The sequence below is a fragment of the Schistocerca nitens genome, chromosome 2, assembly GCF_023898315.1.
Source record: "Schistocerca nitens isolate TAMUIC-IGC-003100 chromosome 2, iqSchNite1.1, whole genome shotgun sequence".
Taxonomy (NCBI): domain Eukaryota; kingdom Metazoa; phylum Arthropoda; class Insecta; order Orthoptera; family Acrididae; genus Schistocerca; species Schistocerca nitens.
The window spans coordinates 891,484,537-891,502,832 of NC_064615.1; the positions used below are offsets into that span (position 1 = coordinate 891,484,537).

General features: G+C 40.6%; 1 protein-coding gene across 1 annotated transcript in view; it reads right to left on the reverse strand.

Annotated features, from left to right (window-relative positions):
* Positions 1-2,180: 2,180 nt before the first annotated feature.
* Positions 2,181-18,296, reverse strand: part of LOC126235420 (NFX1-type zinc finger-containing protein 1-like) — a 362,382-nt gene continuing 346,266 nt past the window's right edge. Inside the window, exon 12 of the mRNA XM_049944143.1 lies at positions 2,181-3,080. Within this exon, the coding sequence (XP_049800100.1) occupies positions 2,356-3,080 (725 nt within the window). The 3' untranslated portion in view covers positions 2,181-2,355. The remainder of the gene's footprint in view (positions 3,081-18,296) is intronic.

An 18,296-nucleotide genomic window follows, 5' to 3' on the forward strand; every position in this document is an offset into this window, starting at 1 on the left:
AGTGTATTAATGAAAACCACATCAAAATCCTATCTAGTTTCATATCAGCGCACACTCCACTGCAGAGTGAAAATCTCATTCTGGAAACATCCTCCAGGCTGTGGCTAAGCCATGTCTCCGCAGTATCCTTTCTTTCAGGAGTGCTAGTTCTTCTAAGTTCGCAGGAGAGCTTCTGTAAAGTTTGGAAGGTAGGAGACGAGATACTGGCAGAAGTAAAGCTGTGAGGACCGGGCGTGAGTCATGCTTTGGTAGCTCAGATGGTAGAGCACTTGCCCGCGAAAGGCAAAGGTCCCGAGTTCGAGTCTCGGTCGGGCACACAGTTTTAATCTGCCAGGAAGTTTCATATCAGCGCACACTCCGCTGCAGAGTGAAAATCTCATTCTGGAAACATCCCCCAGGCTGTGTCTAAGCCATGTCTCCACAGTATCCTTTCTTTCAGGAGTGCTAGTTCTGCTATGTTTGCAGGAGAGCTTCTGTAAAGTTTGGAAGGTAGGAGACGAGATACTGGCAGACGTAAAGCTGTGAGGACCGGGCGTGAGTCCTGCTTCGGTAGCTCAGATGGTAGAGCACTTGCCCGCGAAAGGCAAAGGTCCCGAGTTCGAGTCTCGGTCGGGCACACAGTTTTAATCTGCCAGGAAGTTTCATATCACCGCACACTCCGCTGCAGAGTGAAAATCTCATTCTGGAAACATCCCCCAGGCTATGTTTAAGCCATGTCTCCGCAGTATCCTTTCTTTCAGGAGTGCTAGTTCTTCTAGGTTCGCAGGAGAGCTTCTGTAAAGTTTGGAAGGTAGGAGACGAGATACTGGCAGAAGTAAAGCTGTGAGGACTGGGCGTGAGTCGTGCTTCGGTAGCTCAGATGGTAGAGCACTTGCCCGCGAAAGGCAAAGGTCCCGAGTTCGAGTCTCGGTCGGGCACACAGTTTTAATCTGCCAGGAAGTTTCATTTATATCTATCTTTTCATGCTCATCGTTATTCTTCTACTTTGAAACAGCGGATGTATCTTCCAACTGTCCTGTGATCAGATGGGTTTCACATTATACACAGGTAATGAAATACCCAAGAAGACAAGCATTTATTTTATACTAACAGGTTTTCAGCTACAAATCTTAGACCCAGCCCCCATAATATTGCTCAGAAATATATTGACATTGTTGTCATACATTTCATCAACTATACATTACAGTATGTGTTTTGTAAATAGTAGCTTAAGGAAATCCATTGGTATACTGCTAGTAGGATAAATAAGTAAAAATTCTGATTTTCTTAAACAGGTGATAACACATGTCATGTGGTGCATCATCATGTCAAGTCTCATCTGTTTCACTAGCTTCTGCAAGTGTTGGTTCTTCATAATCAACAAATTCATCATCATTTTCACCCTTACCTTCTGATTCTGGATAATTGCAAAATTTATCTGAAAGAACGGGTACCATACTATCATCACCAAGGTAAGTTTCTGCATTTTCAAGATTCTAAACACCCTTTATCTTTGATCTCAAAATCACTAAGTAACTCGTGAAATCTTCTCGGGTGATCAGCCGAGTAAAGGCGTCGTCTTCTCGCAACGTTTCGAAGGGTTTCGTACCCATCATCTTCACTTCGCTTGAAGATGATGGGTACGAAACCCTTCGAAACGTTGCGAGAAGACGACGCCTTTACTCGGCTGATCACCCGAGAAGATTTCACGAATGGAATACGCCGAGAAAGTCTCAAATCACACTAAGTAACTGATCACCAACAATTTTTTTTTATTCTTCCTACTCTTTTTAGCATTAAAAGGCCCTGGCACTGGTTCACCACTGTTCCTGGAGACTTTCTTGCTTGTAAAAACATCTGTTGAAGCTAGACTGAACAATTTGCCTCTGGATTTGCATACTTACAAGCAACCTCTGCAGAAACGCTTATAACCATTAGCAGCAGTGGGCTGGTGGCTCATGTTGATGTTTCCCGAAAGGATTATGGAGTACACAAAACAGTATATCTTTTAATTTTTTTCTAAGATTAGTACAAGTGTTTGATTTTCACTTGGTAGTAAACGTTGTGTAAACAGTGGCACAGTATGCATCACATACAGTGAAGGTAAAGACATTAGTTGGAATCTAATAAACTATTTACATTCACTGTACAATGATCAAAATAAATCAAGTATTGAGCAAGTGGCTTTATTTGATCCTGGAACAAACTGCAGTTTACACAGTATAAAAAAAGGGAACACTTGCAACATGAACATTCACACTGACACAGTTTTCTGTAATGATTGGATCTGGACATAGGCTTCTAACAACATAATCTGCATTAACCATACATAAATAAAGTTTATGCGTACACATATACACACTCTTAAAAAAGTGTTCACATATTAGGATAAGCTGGACGTGCTGACCCATCAAGTTCCCCAGCATGACGATTGCCCGTATGTAGCCGATAGCCTACACCACCAATTGTAGCTTTGCAATCTGGACATCTTCCTTCATGTACTGCTCCTCCGCAGTTTCCAATAACATAGTAATGTCCATTTTGGCATTTGAACCAGTGACCAGATCGTTCACCTACTGCTTTCACAACTTCTCTCCTTATTCTTTCAATATCTCCAGTGATGACCTTCAACTGTTTGTTCAGTTTTTCCAAAATTTCTTTCAGTTTCTGGTCCCGTATAGGTGTATATCTTTCAATAGATTTTACTTCTTGCACAGCTTTTTTGTGTAAATCCATAACAACACCATCAGATTGGGATGTTTTGAAACTGTTGCTGCTCTCAATACTACGGAACTGAGCTACTCTCATAAATCTGTTTATTTCTAAATTAAAATCATTTACCTCCTGTTGGCTCATGTTTGTATTCCTTGTTCTCATCAAATAAATCAGCCTGTCAAATTGCTTCATAAGTTTTTTACATGGTTCTCCATTCAAAGCTTTATGAAAGATGTTCATGGTTTCGAGAAGTTTTGAGACAAACTCTACTTTAATGGATAATGAGTCAAGGTCCATTTTTGAAAGGAAGATTTGTCTTTTCCTCTGTACATTTTGTAGGTTAGAATGCAGTAATGTTAGCATCTCCTGTATTTCAGTACTTTCTCCTGTAAAATCAATACAAGTCATTACACAAAATAGAGAAACAGAATTAAATACATATCATATAGAAAACTCTTGCACAATAAAATAGTAAATTTTGAGAACACAATTCAAACAGGCTACATTAAATCAATGGTAGACATTGCGCACTTGAAACAGTACTCACCCAGGTCAAAAGGCTTTATCAGCAGTGTTGAAAAAATACTCTGAATGCGAAGGAATTTCTGGAGCACTCTTTGATGGCATTGTTTACATAAAGCTATATGGCAGCTTTGGCAGTTACATCCCTCAAGACACAAACTTTTGGCAAAAGCTGTGTGTGTGTGTGTGTGTGTGTGTGTGTGTGCGTCTGCGCACGCGCGCGCGCGCTTGTGGGAGGGAGGGGATGGGGGCTGGGGGGAGGGAAGGAGTTTATCTACTATAGCCTCCACCAGCACTAAGGCATTTATAACTAGCAACCAACTTCTTCATTCCATTCACATAAAAATCTGTCACCTAAATTTGCAAACTACTGCAGAATGACCTTTTTGGCATTTGTTGTTACACTGGAAATGGCTGATAAAACAGAAGTAAAAACTGTTGGACATTTGGAGCATTTGCAGCCATTTTATGTGGTGAGATCTTTTGTTTGTTTTGCCGTACGTGAATGCACACTGAAACAAACAAACAAAAAATCCTTTACTGAGCTTGCCATGGCTTATGTTTTTGATTACTTTATGTCCTTTAGTTAAGGTCTCATAACATATCTCATAAATGATTGTGTTACAGTGGGGCAAAAATTAACAAGCAATACCCTGCCTATCCCAAAACATGGTGTGCAAGCTGAAATGATGTGCTCTAACTTCACATTTTTTGTGATGTTGGATGTGACCATTTTGTGGATTGTTGCCTAGATGATAGAGTAACATGAGCCACACATTTTGTCTTCAGTGACCATGTGGATTGAAAATTCATTACCTTCATTACTGTAGCACTCACTGAAATTCTGTGCATCAGTTATTCAACTTGTTTTGTTCAGCTCAGTCAGCATTATCAGCATGAGTACAACATCTGTTAGTTTAATCACTCTGTGAGAATTCCATAAAAAACATCTGTATGTTACAGCATCCAGAGGAAACTCATTAGAGAATGATGAAATCACCAAGTTTCTATATTCTTGAACTTATTCATCGACTTTCTGCAGCAAGTCTTAAATGATGACAGTTGCAGTTTATCATTAGCATTTGTTTGGATATCTTTAAATTCTCTAAATCAGTGGTCACCACACTTCTTCGCTCAAGAGCCAATACTGACATTGTGGGATGGCATCTCGGGTCTCATACTGTATTAACCTTATCATGAATAGGTAACCTACATAAATTAGCATGTTATGAGCTCCCAATTGACTAGCTATAGCAAGGGCACAATAAGTTGTCCCCTGGCTCCAAGTACTGATCATTAAAAGATGACATCATTCTGAACACTTCATACTGACTGTTCTCTGTTTCAGATTGCTCCCACCCTCAGCGATCCAAAGCTGAGGCACTTTGATTGCCTGACAGTGTGGTGTTGTCCTGTCTCTGTGACTGGATGATTTAACTGATTAATAACTGTAATAGTACTTACATTTAAATGCATTACGCAATATGAGACGCAACCACAAATGTTTACAAAAGATTTTGAGAGGCACACAGGTCTGTGAGTTGTCAGTACTGGAATACGAACTGTAAAACTTCCCCCTCCCACATCCTCTAAGCCTGCAGTGGCCACACTACTTACCTCATTGATCTGAAGTAAGTGGCCAACATTACTCAGCTGACTTCAGGAACAGGAATTAAAGTTAAGTGCATCTAAAAACAATACTGTCCTTGTAAGTATTTTTGTTTGTTAATGAACAGGAAAACTATACTGTTAAGAAGCTCTTAACGTTTGTTGATGTTACTAGATTCAGTTGTTAGCTGTTGGATGCATATAATTATAAAATACGGCACACAAATGCATATAATTATAAAATACGGCACACAAATGTATATAATTATAAAATACGGCACACAATCGCAGACCACCTGAATACTGCGATTCGGGGCCACATGCAGCCCATAGGTCGCAGTTCAGTGACCACTGCTGCAACTCATTTCTTTTACTATTCCTGCACTCATGAACTGTATTCTAAATACATCTTGGCTGATTTTATTTCTTTTGCACATATAAGACAAATCACTGTATGTATTTCACACTCTGCAGGATTTTCGCCTTAACTAGGGCATTTTAAAGAAGCATAAACAAAAACAAAAATGAATGCTTCCATTATGGCATCTTTGGGTAGCTAACAGATGCAAGTACCCAGTGCACATCTGGCAACCATAGAGATTAATCTAAAAAGGTGCTAGTTTAATAAAACAATCCATGTATTTTCTTGGTACAACTTTATCCCCAGGTAACTGTGTACACAAGCTAACAATGTCAAACAGTAAGCCATTATCACAATTATTTGAACATGTTTCTCTCTGGTTATGTGAGAATAATTCCAATACCACAATTAAAAGTCACATAAAAAGGGAAGTATTGAGGTATATAGCAGTCCAAAGATGGAGTTAGTTTCAGGGAGAGGGGAGGGGGTATTGTATGAGTACAATAGCCATTTCATCAAAGTTCCTATCTCATAAGCTGGTTCATGCTCATACCATGATGGCAAAGAAATCAGGATAATTTGATAATTTATTAATAATCATATTACAGAAACACTGTTAATTAACCTCAACATGTTAATAAGATTTAATGTCTCTGATTGAGGTGCTAATATGTACAAGGCATTTCAATCATTACAGAATTACACATGCATTATACATATTTCAAACATAGTGCTCAAACAGAAATTTTGAAATGGTGATGGGAATTTGCTACCACCAAGCTTGATGTAAGAAATGCAGATGAGATGAAACACCCATTTACTGCTGATGATGCTGTTGTGTACAGTAAGGTGTCAAAGTTGAGAGACTGTATGAAGATACAAGGTGACTTATACAAAATTTCCAGTTAGTGTGATGAGTGGCAGCTAGCCCTAAACGTGGAAAAAAGTATGTTAATGCCAATGAGCAGGCAGATCAAACATGTTGTGCTTGGATACAGTATTACAAGTGTCCTGCTTGACAGAGTCAAGTTGTTTAAATATATGGGTGCAACGTTGCAAAGCGATACAAGATTTAACAAGCATGTGAGAACTGTGGTAGGGATGGCCAATGAACGACTTTGGGTTATTGGGAAAATTTTAGGAAAGAGTGGTTCACCTTTAAAGGAGACTGTATATATATGATGCTAGTGTGATCTATTCTTGAGTATTGCTCAAGTGTTTGGGACCTATACTGCTCAGATTAAAGGAAGACACTGAAGCAATACAGAGGCTGGCTGCTAGATTTGTTACCGGTAGGTTTGAACAATATGTGTTATGGAGATGCTTTGGGAACTCAAATGGAAATCCCTGGAGGGAAGGCAATGTTCTTTTCCTGTCACCAACATACACTGTACATAAGGACCACAAAGATAAGATACAAGAAATTGGAGCTCATATAGGAGGGATATAGACAGTCATTTTCCCCTCACTCCATTTGCGAGTGGAACAGGAAAGGAAATGTCTAGTAGTGGTACAGGGTACCCTCCACCACACACCATACAGTGGCTTGTGGAGTAGCTATGTAGATGTAGATATACTTGCAGACAAGGGCATCTTTAAAAAGCCACAGTAATTATTACATCAACATTGTAAGAAAACTCGTGCCATATTACAGCCATTCAATAATGCAAGAGAAGTGCTTGAAGCCAAGAAATATCTTAAAATTCAGTTTGTTTTGTTGTGAGAATATAAAATTAAAAGTCATTGCAATGCAGGACTTGATGAAACAAACGAATGTTTCTTTAAAATAGTTTTCATGTTTGTTACACACTGTGTGCCCAGCAAATGCAAACTGAACTTACTTGCATATATACCATGTGCAGTGTCAGTGGCATTTGATAGTTTTGTTTAACTTTGGTATTATTATGAAACTCGAGTTTCTCCCAACATATAAAACGTTCAAATAAATGATTTGAGTGCAGCCGAGTGATATCTTTGAAAGCCACTGATATTTTGACAGGTGCACACCCCGTCACTTTCAAGGAACATGTATAATTTACGCCATAACATCTCTATTTATAAAGTCACTTGGTAGTTTAATTTAAAATGCTTTTTTAATAATGCTATCACAATAAGAAGTGAATGTCGGAACTTTTGTGTTGTTATATACCACAGGATGACCAGTGCCAAGGCAGTGCTCTCCAACAGCAGATTTGCTCGGCTGTTGTACGCATGTGTAATGCTTATGCCAGTACAATGGTCTCCAGTGGACCTGATGGTCTGACCAATTAATGATTTGCCACAATTTCATTGGCAATGTAGTTGCCCCATCTGGAGGAGACCATCCAATGTCTGTCTTGCTGAGTGGTCACACCTTTGAGGTATGCTATTGGTTAAACATGATATGTGGAGGAATGTTGTCTTGCAAGTGACAGGAAAATAACAGATACGGCAGACATATGCCTTATGCAAACAGATCATCTTTTACAGTCCCTTAAAGGGCCCAGTCCAAGCCTGCTGGAAATGGCACCTGTGTAAGGCATAAATGCCTTTATGCCTTAGACTTATGCGCCATGTTGTTATTTTCGTACTCACCTGATTCACGGTTGACCATAGATGTTAAGTCCCATAGTGCTCAGAGCCATTTTGAACCAACCTATCAGAACTCCGGAGATGGGAACATGCCCTTCAATATATCCTCTCTTCCCATTACCCACCTGGCCTAAACCTCCGCTAATTTCAAGTTGCCGCCCCTCTTACATCACTTGTCACTCAACAACATTTTTGCCTCTGTACTTCTGCCTCGACTGACATCTCTGCCTAAACTCTTTGCCGTTATAATGTCTGCTTGTGTCTGTATACGTGCGGATGGATGTGTGTGTGTGTGTGTGCAAGTGTATATGTGTCCCATTTTCCCCCTAAGGTAAGTCTTTCCGCTCCCGGGATTGGAATGACTCCTTACCCTCTCCCTTAAAACCCACTTCCTTTCGTCTTTCCCTCTCCTTCCCTCTTTCCTGACGAAGCAGCCTTGGGTTGCGAAAGTTTAAAATTTGTGTGTGTGTTTGTGTGTTTTTCATTGTCTCCTGTCAACATACTAATGCTTTCGTTTGGTAAGTAACAGCATCTTTATTTTTAGATATATTTTTCCCACGTGGAATGTTTCCCTCTATTATATTCATAAAAATACCAATTAGTTAGAGTTGGCTTACTATAAATGGTATGTACCAATGTACAATCAACCTTCCTCCTGATCAACACATCAATGAATAGAAGGCAGTCATCTTTTTCCACCTCCATCCTGAAGTGAATCTATGGGTGGACTGCATCATGATGTTCTAAAAGGTTGTTTAGTTCCAATTCCATGAAGCCAAACAAGAGTATCACCTACATACCTGAAAAAGTGCGCAGGTTTCAATCCTCCCATTCTAGGGCTTATTCCTGGAAATCTTCCATACACAGATTGGCAATAACAGGTGACAAAGTGCTGCCTGTCATTAACTACATATGTCTGTTCACAAAACTGGTCATTTAATCAAAAGTAAATGGAAGTCAACACATGCCAAAACAGGTTCATCAATACAACACTAAACCTACACTCAATAAACTGTAAGACAGATGAATGCAAGCGAAGACAGAGACCAAATCAAAACATACTAAAATATCAGTCATTCAAATGCAATCCTTCTAATCGACATAAGAAATCTTCTGAGATCTTCATGTTCTGCACACACTATCCTATTAGTGTGCTCAACATAGTAGTAAGGTGTTTTGCTACACAGTGTGTGGGAGAACCATTGTTAATGACATTAGGGCTAAGAGGTATCCATTCCTTGTGGATCTTTGTAAGGCCATATAATCTAGAGGAGGCAGCACAATAAGATTTAAGGACCTTGATTGTCCCTTGTGACAAGAAACTTTTTCTCCAGAGTATGTTAGTCTTCCTCTCAACACTTTTTGTTGGCTCAGTGCTTTGTGTGTAATGCCCTGGATCAGATCATGAGTACTCTACCTTTTTAATGTAACACCACTTGTCCAACACAACTGTACACTGCCCTTGCCCCAGATAAGATAACTTTAGTGCCCCACCAGAGATCATCACGATGGAGGCAGATGAACTGGTGTTGCACAGTTGTGTATGTAGTGTGGAAACCTGCACATAATAGGGGCAGACCCCACTGACAGGAGTTTTTACCAGCAGATGGCAGTAAGCTGACTGGGGCAGTGCTGGAGCTGAGTTCAACCACCACGGACCTCACTTTCCACTTCGTGCCAAATGTTGTTACCGAGTGCTCAGTCATGAACTGCATACTGAGGATATAAATTTCTTTGCACGGGAAAAATTGCTGGCTACTGATCTGTCAAAGGCAGTAGACTTTGTAAATTACAATATCCTATTATGTAAATTAGAATGATATGGTGTAACAGAAAACAAAGATTATTGGAACACACAATGTTCTATCTTAGGGCCCTTATTTTTTTGTGTGTACCAATGATCTTTCAGCAGTAATATTTCTGTTTCTTTTTTTTTTAATGGATGACACAAAAAATGCAATAAATAGGAAGTCAAGTATAATCTTAAAAAGATTGACTAATGAAATTTTCATGGACATTAATAATTAGGTCCTAGCCAATTTTTTATCACTAAACATTGAACAAACACATTACATAAAGTTTACAACTTGTAAGAGGTTTCCTGACAGTACATACCCAAAAAATGACAAGAAACAGACAGAAGATGTTGATAGTATTGATTCTTGGATTTAGAACTTCATAATAAATTCAATGTGAGGAGTATACCACAGAGCTGCTGAAGCACCTAAAAAAATCTCTATTTGCAATGTGAATGTTGTCAGACATAGGTGATACAAAAATAAAAAAAGCCAGCATACTATGCTTACTTTCATTCCATAATGTCGTATGCGATGATTATTTGGGGTGACTCATCAAGCCAAGTTACAGTTTTCCACATCCAAAATATTTGTAATAAGAGTTAGCTATGGTATGAACTCAAGAATATGCTGGTGAGGCCTGTTTAGGGAAATAGCAATACTAACTACTGCTTTCCCATATACAGTGTGTGGACAAAAATATGTAAACACTACGCATATAACACATTATCTTGCCTAATACCATGTACAAAATCTGTTGTCATTCTAAACAGCTTCCAGTCATCTCTGAATGGATAAATACAGGACCTACATGGTTTTCAAGGGAACTGTATACGATTCCTCCTGCACATTAGTGACAAGTTGAGGTAACGATAATGGAAGTGGATCGTGATCACATGCCCTTCTCTCCAATGTAGACCACAAAGCCTCAGTAACATTTAGATCTGTGACTGCAGTGAAGGGAGATAAGAAAATTCATCCTCATGCATATAAAACCAGTCCTGGCCAATGTGAAGCATGTGAACATGGGTTCTGTCATCTTGAAACACAGCATCACTATTGTGGGACAAACATGGTGGTATTATAGTGTAGTCATGTTTTTCAAGGAGGGGGCTTGCACACCTTGTTGTTTTGCAAGGCACTATCACAGCACAGAGCTCTAAACTGATGTTTGAAGCACATTCTTGCTTCCACTGTTGAAGAGCAATTCAGGAATGGTGATTGCATCTTAAACATGTTTGAGCACCTATTCATAATGCACGGCCTGTGGAGGAGTGGTTACATGACAATAACATCCCTGTAATGGACTGGCCTGCACAGAGTCCTGACCTGAATCCTATAGAACACCTTCGGGATGTTTTGGAACCCTGACTTCGTGCCAGGCCTTACTGAGCAACATCAATACCTCTCCTCAATGTAGCACTCCATGAAGAATGGGCTGCCATTCCCCAAGAAACCTTCCAGAACCTGACTGAACATATACCAGCGAGAACCTGACTGAATGTATACCAGCGAGAGTGGAAGCTATCATCAAGGCTAAGGGTGGGCCAACACCACATTGAATTCCAGCATTACCGATGGACGGTACCACGAACTTGTAAGTCATTTTCAGCCACGTGTCCGGATACTTTTGATCACCGAGTGTATGAGGACGCAGGATGTCTGTGATGCACCACTGTGTTATCAGTCCCCTCAGTCATCACCAGCCATGACCTGAAACCACGTCTGATGGCTCCTCACACCACAACTCCAGGAGTGACACCACTCCAAAACATAGCAACAATGGGACATCTCTCCAGGTCACTGGCATACTCGTCAATGACGAGTACCACATTGCATCCCTGAACACTGTTCTTTTTGTTGTTATTGTGGTCTTCAATCTGAAGACTGGTTTGATGCAGCTCTTCAAGCTACTCTATCCTGTGCAAGCCTTAACAACTCTGAATAACTACTGCAACTTACATCCTTCTGAATTTGCCTGCTGTATTAATCTCTTGGTCTCCCTCTACAATTTTTACCCTCCACAATTTCCTTCCAGTACTAAACTGGTGATCCCTTGATGTCTCAGAATGTGTCCTATCAACTAATCCATTCTTGTAGTCAGTTTGTGCCACAAATTTCTTTTCTCCCCAATTCTATTCCATACCTCCTCATTAGTAACACAATCAACCCACCTAATGTTCAGCATTCTTCTGTAGCACCACAATTCAAAAGTTTCTATTCTCTTTTTGTCTAAACTGTTTATTGTGCATGTTTCACTTCCATAAGTGGCTAAACTCCATCAAATACTTGCAGAAATGACTTCCTGACTTAAATCTATATTTGACGTTACCATTTTTCTCTTCTTCAGAAACACTTTCCTTGCCATTGGCAGTCTATATTTTATATTACTTCTACTTCAGCTTTCATCAGTTATTTTCCTGCCCAAATAGCATAACTTGCATACTACTTTAAGTGTCATATTTCCTAATTTAATTCCCTCAGCATCACCTGATTTAATACAACAACATTCTGTTACCCTTGTTTCACTTTTGCTGATGTTCATATTATATCCTGCTTTAAAGACACTGTCCATTGTGTTCAACTACTTTTCCAAGTCCTTCACAGTCTCTGAAAGAATTACAATGTCACTGGCACACCTTTAAGTTTTTATTTCTTCTGACTGAACTTTAATTCCTACTGCAAATTTTTATTTTGTTTCCCTTACTGCTTGCTCAGTGTACACACTGAATAACACTGCGGGCAGGCTACAACCATACCTCACTCCCTACTCAACAACTGTTTCCCTTTCGTGTCCCTTGATTCTTATAACTGCCAGTCCGCCACCATAGCTGAGTGGACAGCGCACCGGCTTGACATGCCGGAGGGCCTGGGTTCAATTCCTGGCTGGGTTGGAGATTTTCTCTGTTCAGGGACTGGGTGTTTCTGTCATCTTCATCATCCTCACCAACACGCAAGTCGCTGAAGTGGTGTCACCGCAAAAGCCTTGCACCAGGCACTCAGGTCTACCCACTGGGAGGCCCTCGCCACATGACAATCCATTTCATTTATAACTGCCATCTGGTTACTGTAAATGTTGTATATAGCCTTTCGCTCCCTGTATTATACCCCTGCTACCTACAGAATTTCAAAGAGAATATTCCAGTCAACATTGTCAAAAGCTTTCCCTAAGTCTACAAATGTAGGTTTGCCTTTCCTTAACCTATCTCCTAATATAAGTCGTAAGGTCAGTATCACCTCACATGTTCCTACATTCCAAACTGATCTTCCCCAAGGTCAGCTTCTATCAATTTTTCCATTCTCCTATAAAGAATTCATGTTAGTATTTTGAAACCACGACTTACGAGTACGCTGAACACTATGTGATGTCATTCATCAGCAGTCCATGCCTCGTAGTCACAACATCGCTCCAAATGCAGCCCTTTGTGTTGTGCTGTTATCAGTAAGGTATGTAGTTTTTAACAGTTGAGTGTTGGATTTCTGAGAACTATGTCATCTTAAGTGCCAGCCAACTGCAGAGTAAGAAGCTATTAATTGATGGAGTTCGTCCAGGTGGCAATCATAGCCATTACAGTTCTACTGAAGGAACATCAGACTGGGATCTGAGAGAGAAGTGAATGGGAAATGGGAGTATTAATTAGTTTGCTGTTGAGTCATGTTCCACCTGAATGTGAGTCTTCATCACTGTTCGTGAGCTTGATTGCTGGAGGCACAGGAGAGGTGGGTGGGGGTAGGGGGGGGGGGTGAGGGAATGGGGGCCCCAGAGCACCAGAATTAGATTTAACCTTCGATTTATCCTTCTTGTTTATGTAAGGTTTTGACTTCTGTGAGAATTTTCCTGCCTTGTCTTCTGGGACAAAAGAGGACCACTCTTTCCTATGACCTGCAGCATGTCACTAGTTGGTGGTAGATTGCTAGTCTGTTTCATCCTGGGGAGGGGAGGGGGGGGGGCACTTGGCAGATGTCTTCTTCCCTAATGATGGCAGAAGAGAATAAGGCATACCCGGCTGCACCAATGGCGTGGATACCACCAGTGTTGTGGGTTTAGGGCTTGAGGGAATTGGCTGGGGCCAGGAGCTGCTGTTTGAGACCTCATCATCATACTAGGTATAGATTCTGACACAGTGCTTGCAAATTTAGGCATCGTATCAACCAGGTGGAGTTGCTCCAACTTTTTCTTATCTTGTTCAGACAAGCAATCAAGTGTTTTATATTCCTCGATTTTGTTTTCCTCATGTTGGTGCATGATGGATTGGAAATATGGGAAGTTTACACATGCAGGGGGCTGTTCACAAGGGTTGGCCTCATGTGCTGTCCTTCCACACACTCCACAAGTAGCCTCATTAACGCAACAAGAGAACATGTGTCCAAACCCCTGTACCTACAACATAAGAGGCAGAAAATATAGTCTGATATCATACCTGGAAACCATGATCTTCACTTTCTGAGGTAAAACATTAAGACTAGGATGGAAGGTCCAGTGCCCACCCTGTTATTCTTAGGTGCTCTCTGGAATACAGCAAACAATATGGATTCTATGCCACTCTAGGTTAGCACAGAGTTCTGCATCTGTTCGTAGCATCAGGTCCCGATGCGAGATGGCACCTTGAATCCTGTTGAGTTTGTTGTGAAGTGACACTGGAACTGTTATATCCCCAAGCTTGTCACATGCCTGAAGTAGTTAGCATTAGCATTCAATATTTCAATCAACAAAGGTCCGTTTCTCATCTTCTCTACTGCAGCAACTTTTCCAAACTGATCTTTAATATTTCCAATGAAAAACAGTGGCTTCATTGTTGCAAAAGGTCCTCTGACAGTTCTGAAGGATGCCAAAAACTGCTCAAACTGTCCACCCCCATTTCTCCTTGCTTGACTCTCATCCCATGCCATGACCAAAGAAGAATGTACCACCATGTAGTAAGCTTCTCCATTAAAAACTTGTTTTATATGCACTGAGACAGCCATGCTTGTACAGCCACCAATATGTGTGAATTTGTTCAGTTTCATTGCGGATCATCTACTCTGTTGCTTCTCACTCTGAATGGAGGTTCTTCCCATTGGCACCAGTCCACCACAACAAAGGCTACCTGGCATACTAGCCATTGCCTGCAATACCTGTGCCTCAGATTGAACAGGCACCTGCTCCTTGGCATACGTTGGGATGTTACAACTAATGAATTAGTAGTGCGATCCCTCTGCATTGATAGGAGGCAACACTGGTGATGATACGTGAAGACACCCGTTTCCCCACCCCATGACAGATTGGCTACCTCTATGGATTTTGTGCCTGAACCTAAATCCATTGAAATAGTAGCTGCAGAAGATCACGGTGGATGACAGACAGATTATGCACCACAGACAGATTAAGCACCACATAAGGTGCTCTTCCTCAAATGGCCCACTCTTCTACAAAATTTCGAAAAGTTTATGCAAACCCTAAAATGTTACCATAAATGAGTATGCCAAAGAGTTTGAAGGAAAGGTGAAATGAGCAAAAAATTGGATGAGTAATCACCATAAAAAAGTCTCCTCTTAGTTGCCTCTTATGACAGTGAAGGTATAACTGTAGGTCTATTATAGCTCTGACACCACAGGGGGAAGAAATGGGTAAGATTAGCTATGTTACGGTAATAAGATGACTCCCTGATCCCCTCCTCCTTCCTATGGGGAAAATGACATTAGGTACTTACTGGACTAGAAAGAGACAGCTGACATAAGGTAGTGTGAAACAAGGTTTAAAGACTGTTCCTGTGCCTCATAGCGCTGAGCCAGTGAACACAGTGTAAGTATAGAAAGGGAAAAAAGAAAACACCTAAACATATAGGTTACTTGATAATATTTTCTCCAGACTACAATAGGTGAATGTAAAGTGTAAAAGAATTGTAAATATATTAGTGCTTTTGTTATAGCCAGTTGCTCAAGCAGGAATCTAGTGGGCCACATTATTTCTAGAAGGGAGGAAATGTAACAGTACAAGCCTAGAAGGGAACCTGTTGGTATCTTCAGACCACAAGCTACAACCAGCCACTGCACCATTTCTCCACACTGTCAGGTTCTTGAATAACAACCAAGTTTTCTGGGCAATAACCAGCCTTTACAAAATTGTCATGACACTGAAGTATGTGGTAGCACACATCTTCTGCATTAAGATGCCCCTCTGGTCACAGATGTACCCTGGGTCGGCCGAGTAGGTCACTGGGACTGCTCCAGCCATCAGTCTCGGTTTTCATAACCCTATGCAACACACCCAACTGTCGTGTCGCCAGGTGACCCGGCTGCCACACTGGAAGCCTTCATCTGGCTGCTGCCATGAGCCAACCGAGCTGTGGGGCTATGACTGCCACCACCATCTCCGCATTGCTGAGTAAGAGTACTGCTTCCCAGAAGTGTGTGCAAACTCCAAGGGGATCCTCTGCACCCACTCTACAAATCCAGTGAAACCATGGGTCGATGTCAGGCTGTGCCCAGGAGGAGGGTGCACATCTGTTAAAGTTTAATGTAATAATAAAGAATTCACATGTTCACAGACTGTTTGCTCTGCCATGCAAAATGGACTACTGTCTCCCTCACCTGGTATCCTAAGGTGGGAGAGCTGAATGCCTACTGATTAGCCCAAAACAGGGCTCTTCCAATCCTCCATAATGACCACTGCCACACCCAGATGGTAAAGAGTCATTGCTGTTTACCACAGCAATATCCATCTCAGTAGCGATGGTCACTATGTTACACCTATACAGAGCTGCTCAACTCACGAGGGGACCATCAGAAGTGTAAATAATGGTTTTTGATAGGTCTCGGATATGTTGTAGAGGGACATTCCGTGAGTATGAGGCTATCCGCTTTTGTAACAACGGGCTTTGGTTTTTGAGAAAATTGATTTTGAAGCTCACTGCGTGCCATAATACACGCAATGTTAGCCATGTTCCAACCAAGTGAGTGTGGAGCAGTGGTTAAGGCCTACAGCTACCACACTAGAGGTACCATGTTCGGGTCCTTTCCGTGTTTTTGCATCTTTTAATTAGAATAGTCTCACATTTTTCCATTTTATTTTACAGAATATCAACAAACAGTGTATGTGCATTGTGTGACATTATTAAGAAATATTCAATTTTGCCATAGTAGTTTAATTTTCACATCATTATTACAAAATGTTACTCGCTATCGCCTGCATCACTTGCTATGCCACAACAGAAATCCGTATGATATTTGTCATAAAAGCAACCGAAAGACAATGTTTTACAGCACCAATCACATTTCATAGAAGCTACTGTCTTGCAGGCACAGAGTTTTTAAGAGCAATACTGAAAAACATTGTTCATTTACATTCAAAAAGGTTTCTCTTTCATCCGTTAACTTTGATGCGGACCCTGCATATTTGATCATATTCGAAACAGCAGGTGTCCTGAACTGATGCAAAATTAATGAGTATAGTTTTATGGAATTGTCCCTAGACGTGATCGCTCTGATGGTTTTCAACAAATCGGGAGCATTCTGAATTTTCTTCGGGAAAATTTTAACCTTTCAGTAAAAATATATGTCACAAGTGGAGTAACTTTGGTCAGATAACTTTTACAGTGTAGGTGCACGCTTTCCTCTCATCCATGAAGATATGATCGTATACGGTCAGATCAGTCTGCCCTCCTCACATACAATGATATACAGAAATTGTTCCTGTCCCACATAAGGAAGAATCACAGATTTTAAAAAGTTTTCATACACCTGTTTTGTGAACTTCCCTGATTTCATGCTGGACACAATTACATTTTTAAATTTGAGCATTAATACATCCACTCTTTTCTGAATATTAGGGTCAAATTGTCCCAATGGTTTCTGCATACATAAAAAAAAGTATGGAATCACCTATCCTGTTGCAGTTAAGAATGTACTATCCTCTGCACATATGGCTTATCCTGTTTAAATCTTTTCTCTGCACGAGAACAGTTCTCACCCCTTTCTCTAAGAAGGATGTATTGTATGTTGATTGATATTGACAGCCCGTTTGATCGTGTTGATTATGTAGTCGAGGTTAAAATTACCAATAAGTATTTTCCTTTGTGTGCAGAATTCTTCCACAGCTACTAATACTTCATCCATCGTTGCACATTCTTTAGAACTGATGAACTTCATAATCTTCCTTTGCCTGATTTTATGCTTTCGTTTCAATCGTTCGACCCAATCTGATCTGGCCTCGAAATTAAAGGTGTCTGATGAAAGTGGAACAGCAGCATTCATCGCCCACTGCTGTAAAGTTCTGGTTGTCACCTGCTCACGGAAGAAATTATATTATTTTCACAAGCCAGTCTCTTTCTTACAATGTATTTGCCATATATTTTGATACGATTTATCAGTTCCAAATTCTGTCTCACTTCGACGAACTGTTCATATGGCTCACGATAGATTGTGTTCCACTTATTGTGGTGAGTTACACATCGTGTCACATCCTCTTTCCTTTGATATAGTATTGATTTATGTTTTATCTGAGAGACGCAGTGGGACTGCAAACTCTTTAGGCTCCATTTCAGATGAGCTACTGCAAGAGCAACTGCTCATTCTTTATAGGACAGAGGTACGTAATCATCTGGTTCACGTGCGAATTCATTGGCGATGAAATCGCCACCTCCCTCTAGTCCTGTATATGACAAAGTAAGTAGTTTTATATTATGTCACTTTGTTTGCAAGAAAGGGAACACCCACACGAAAGTGAAACTTAGCACTTCATATTCATGTATCTTATCTTCTTCCTT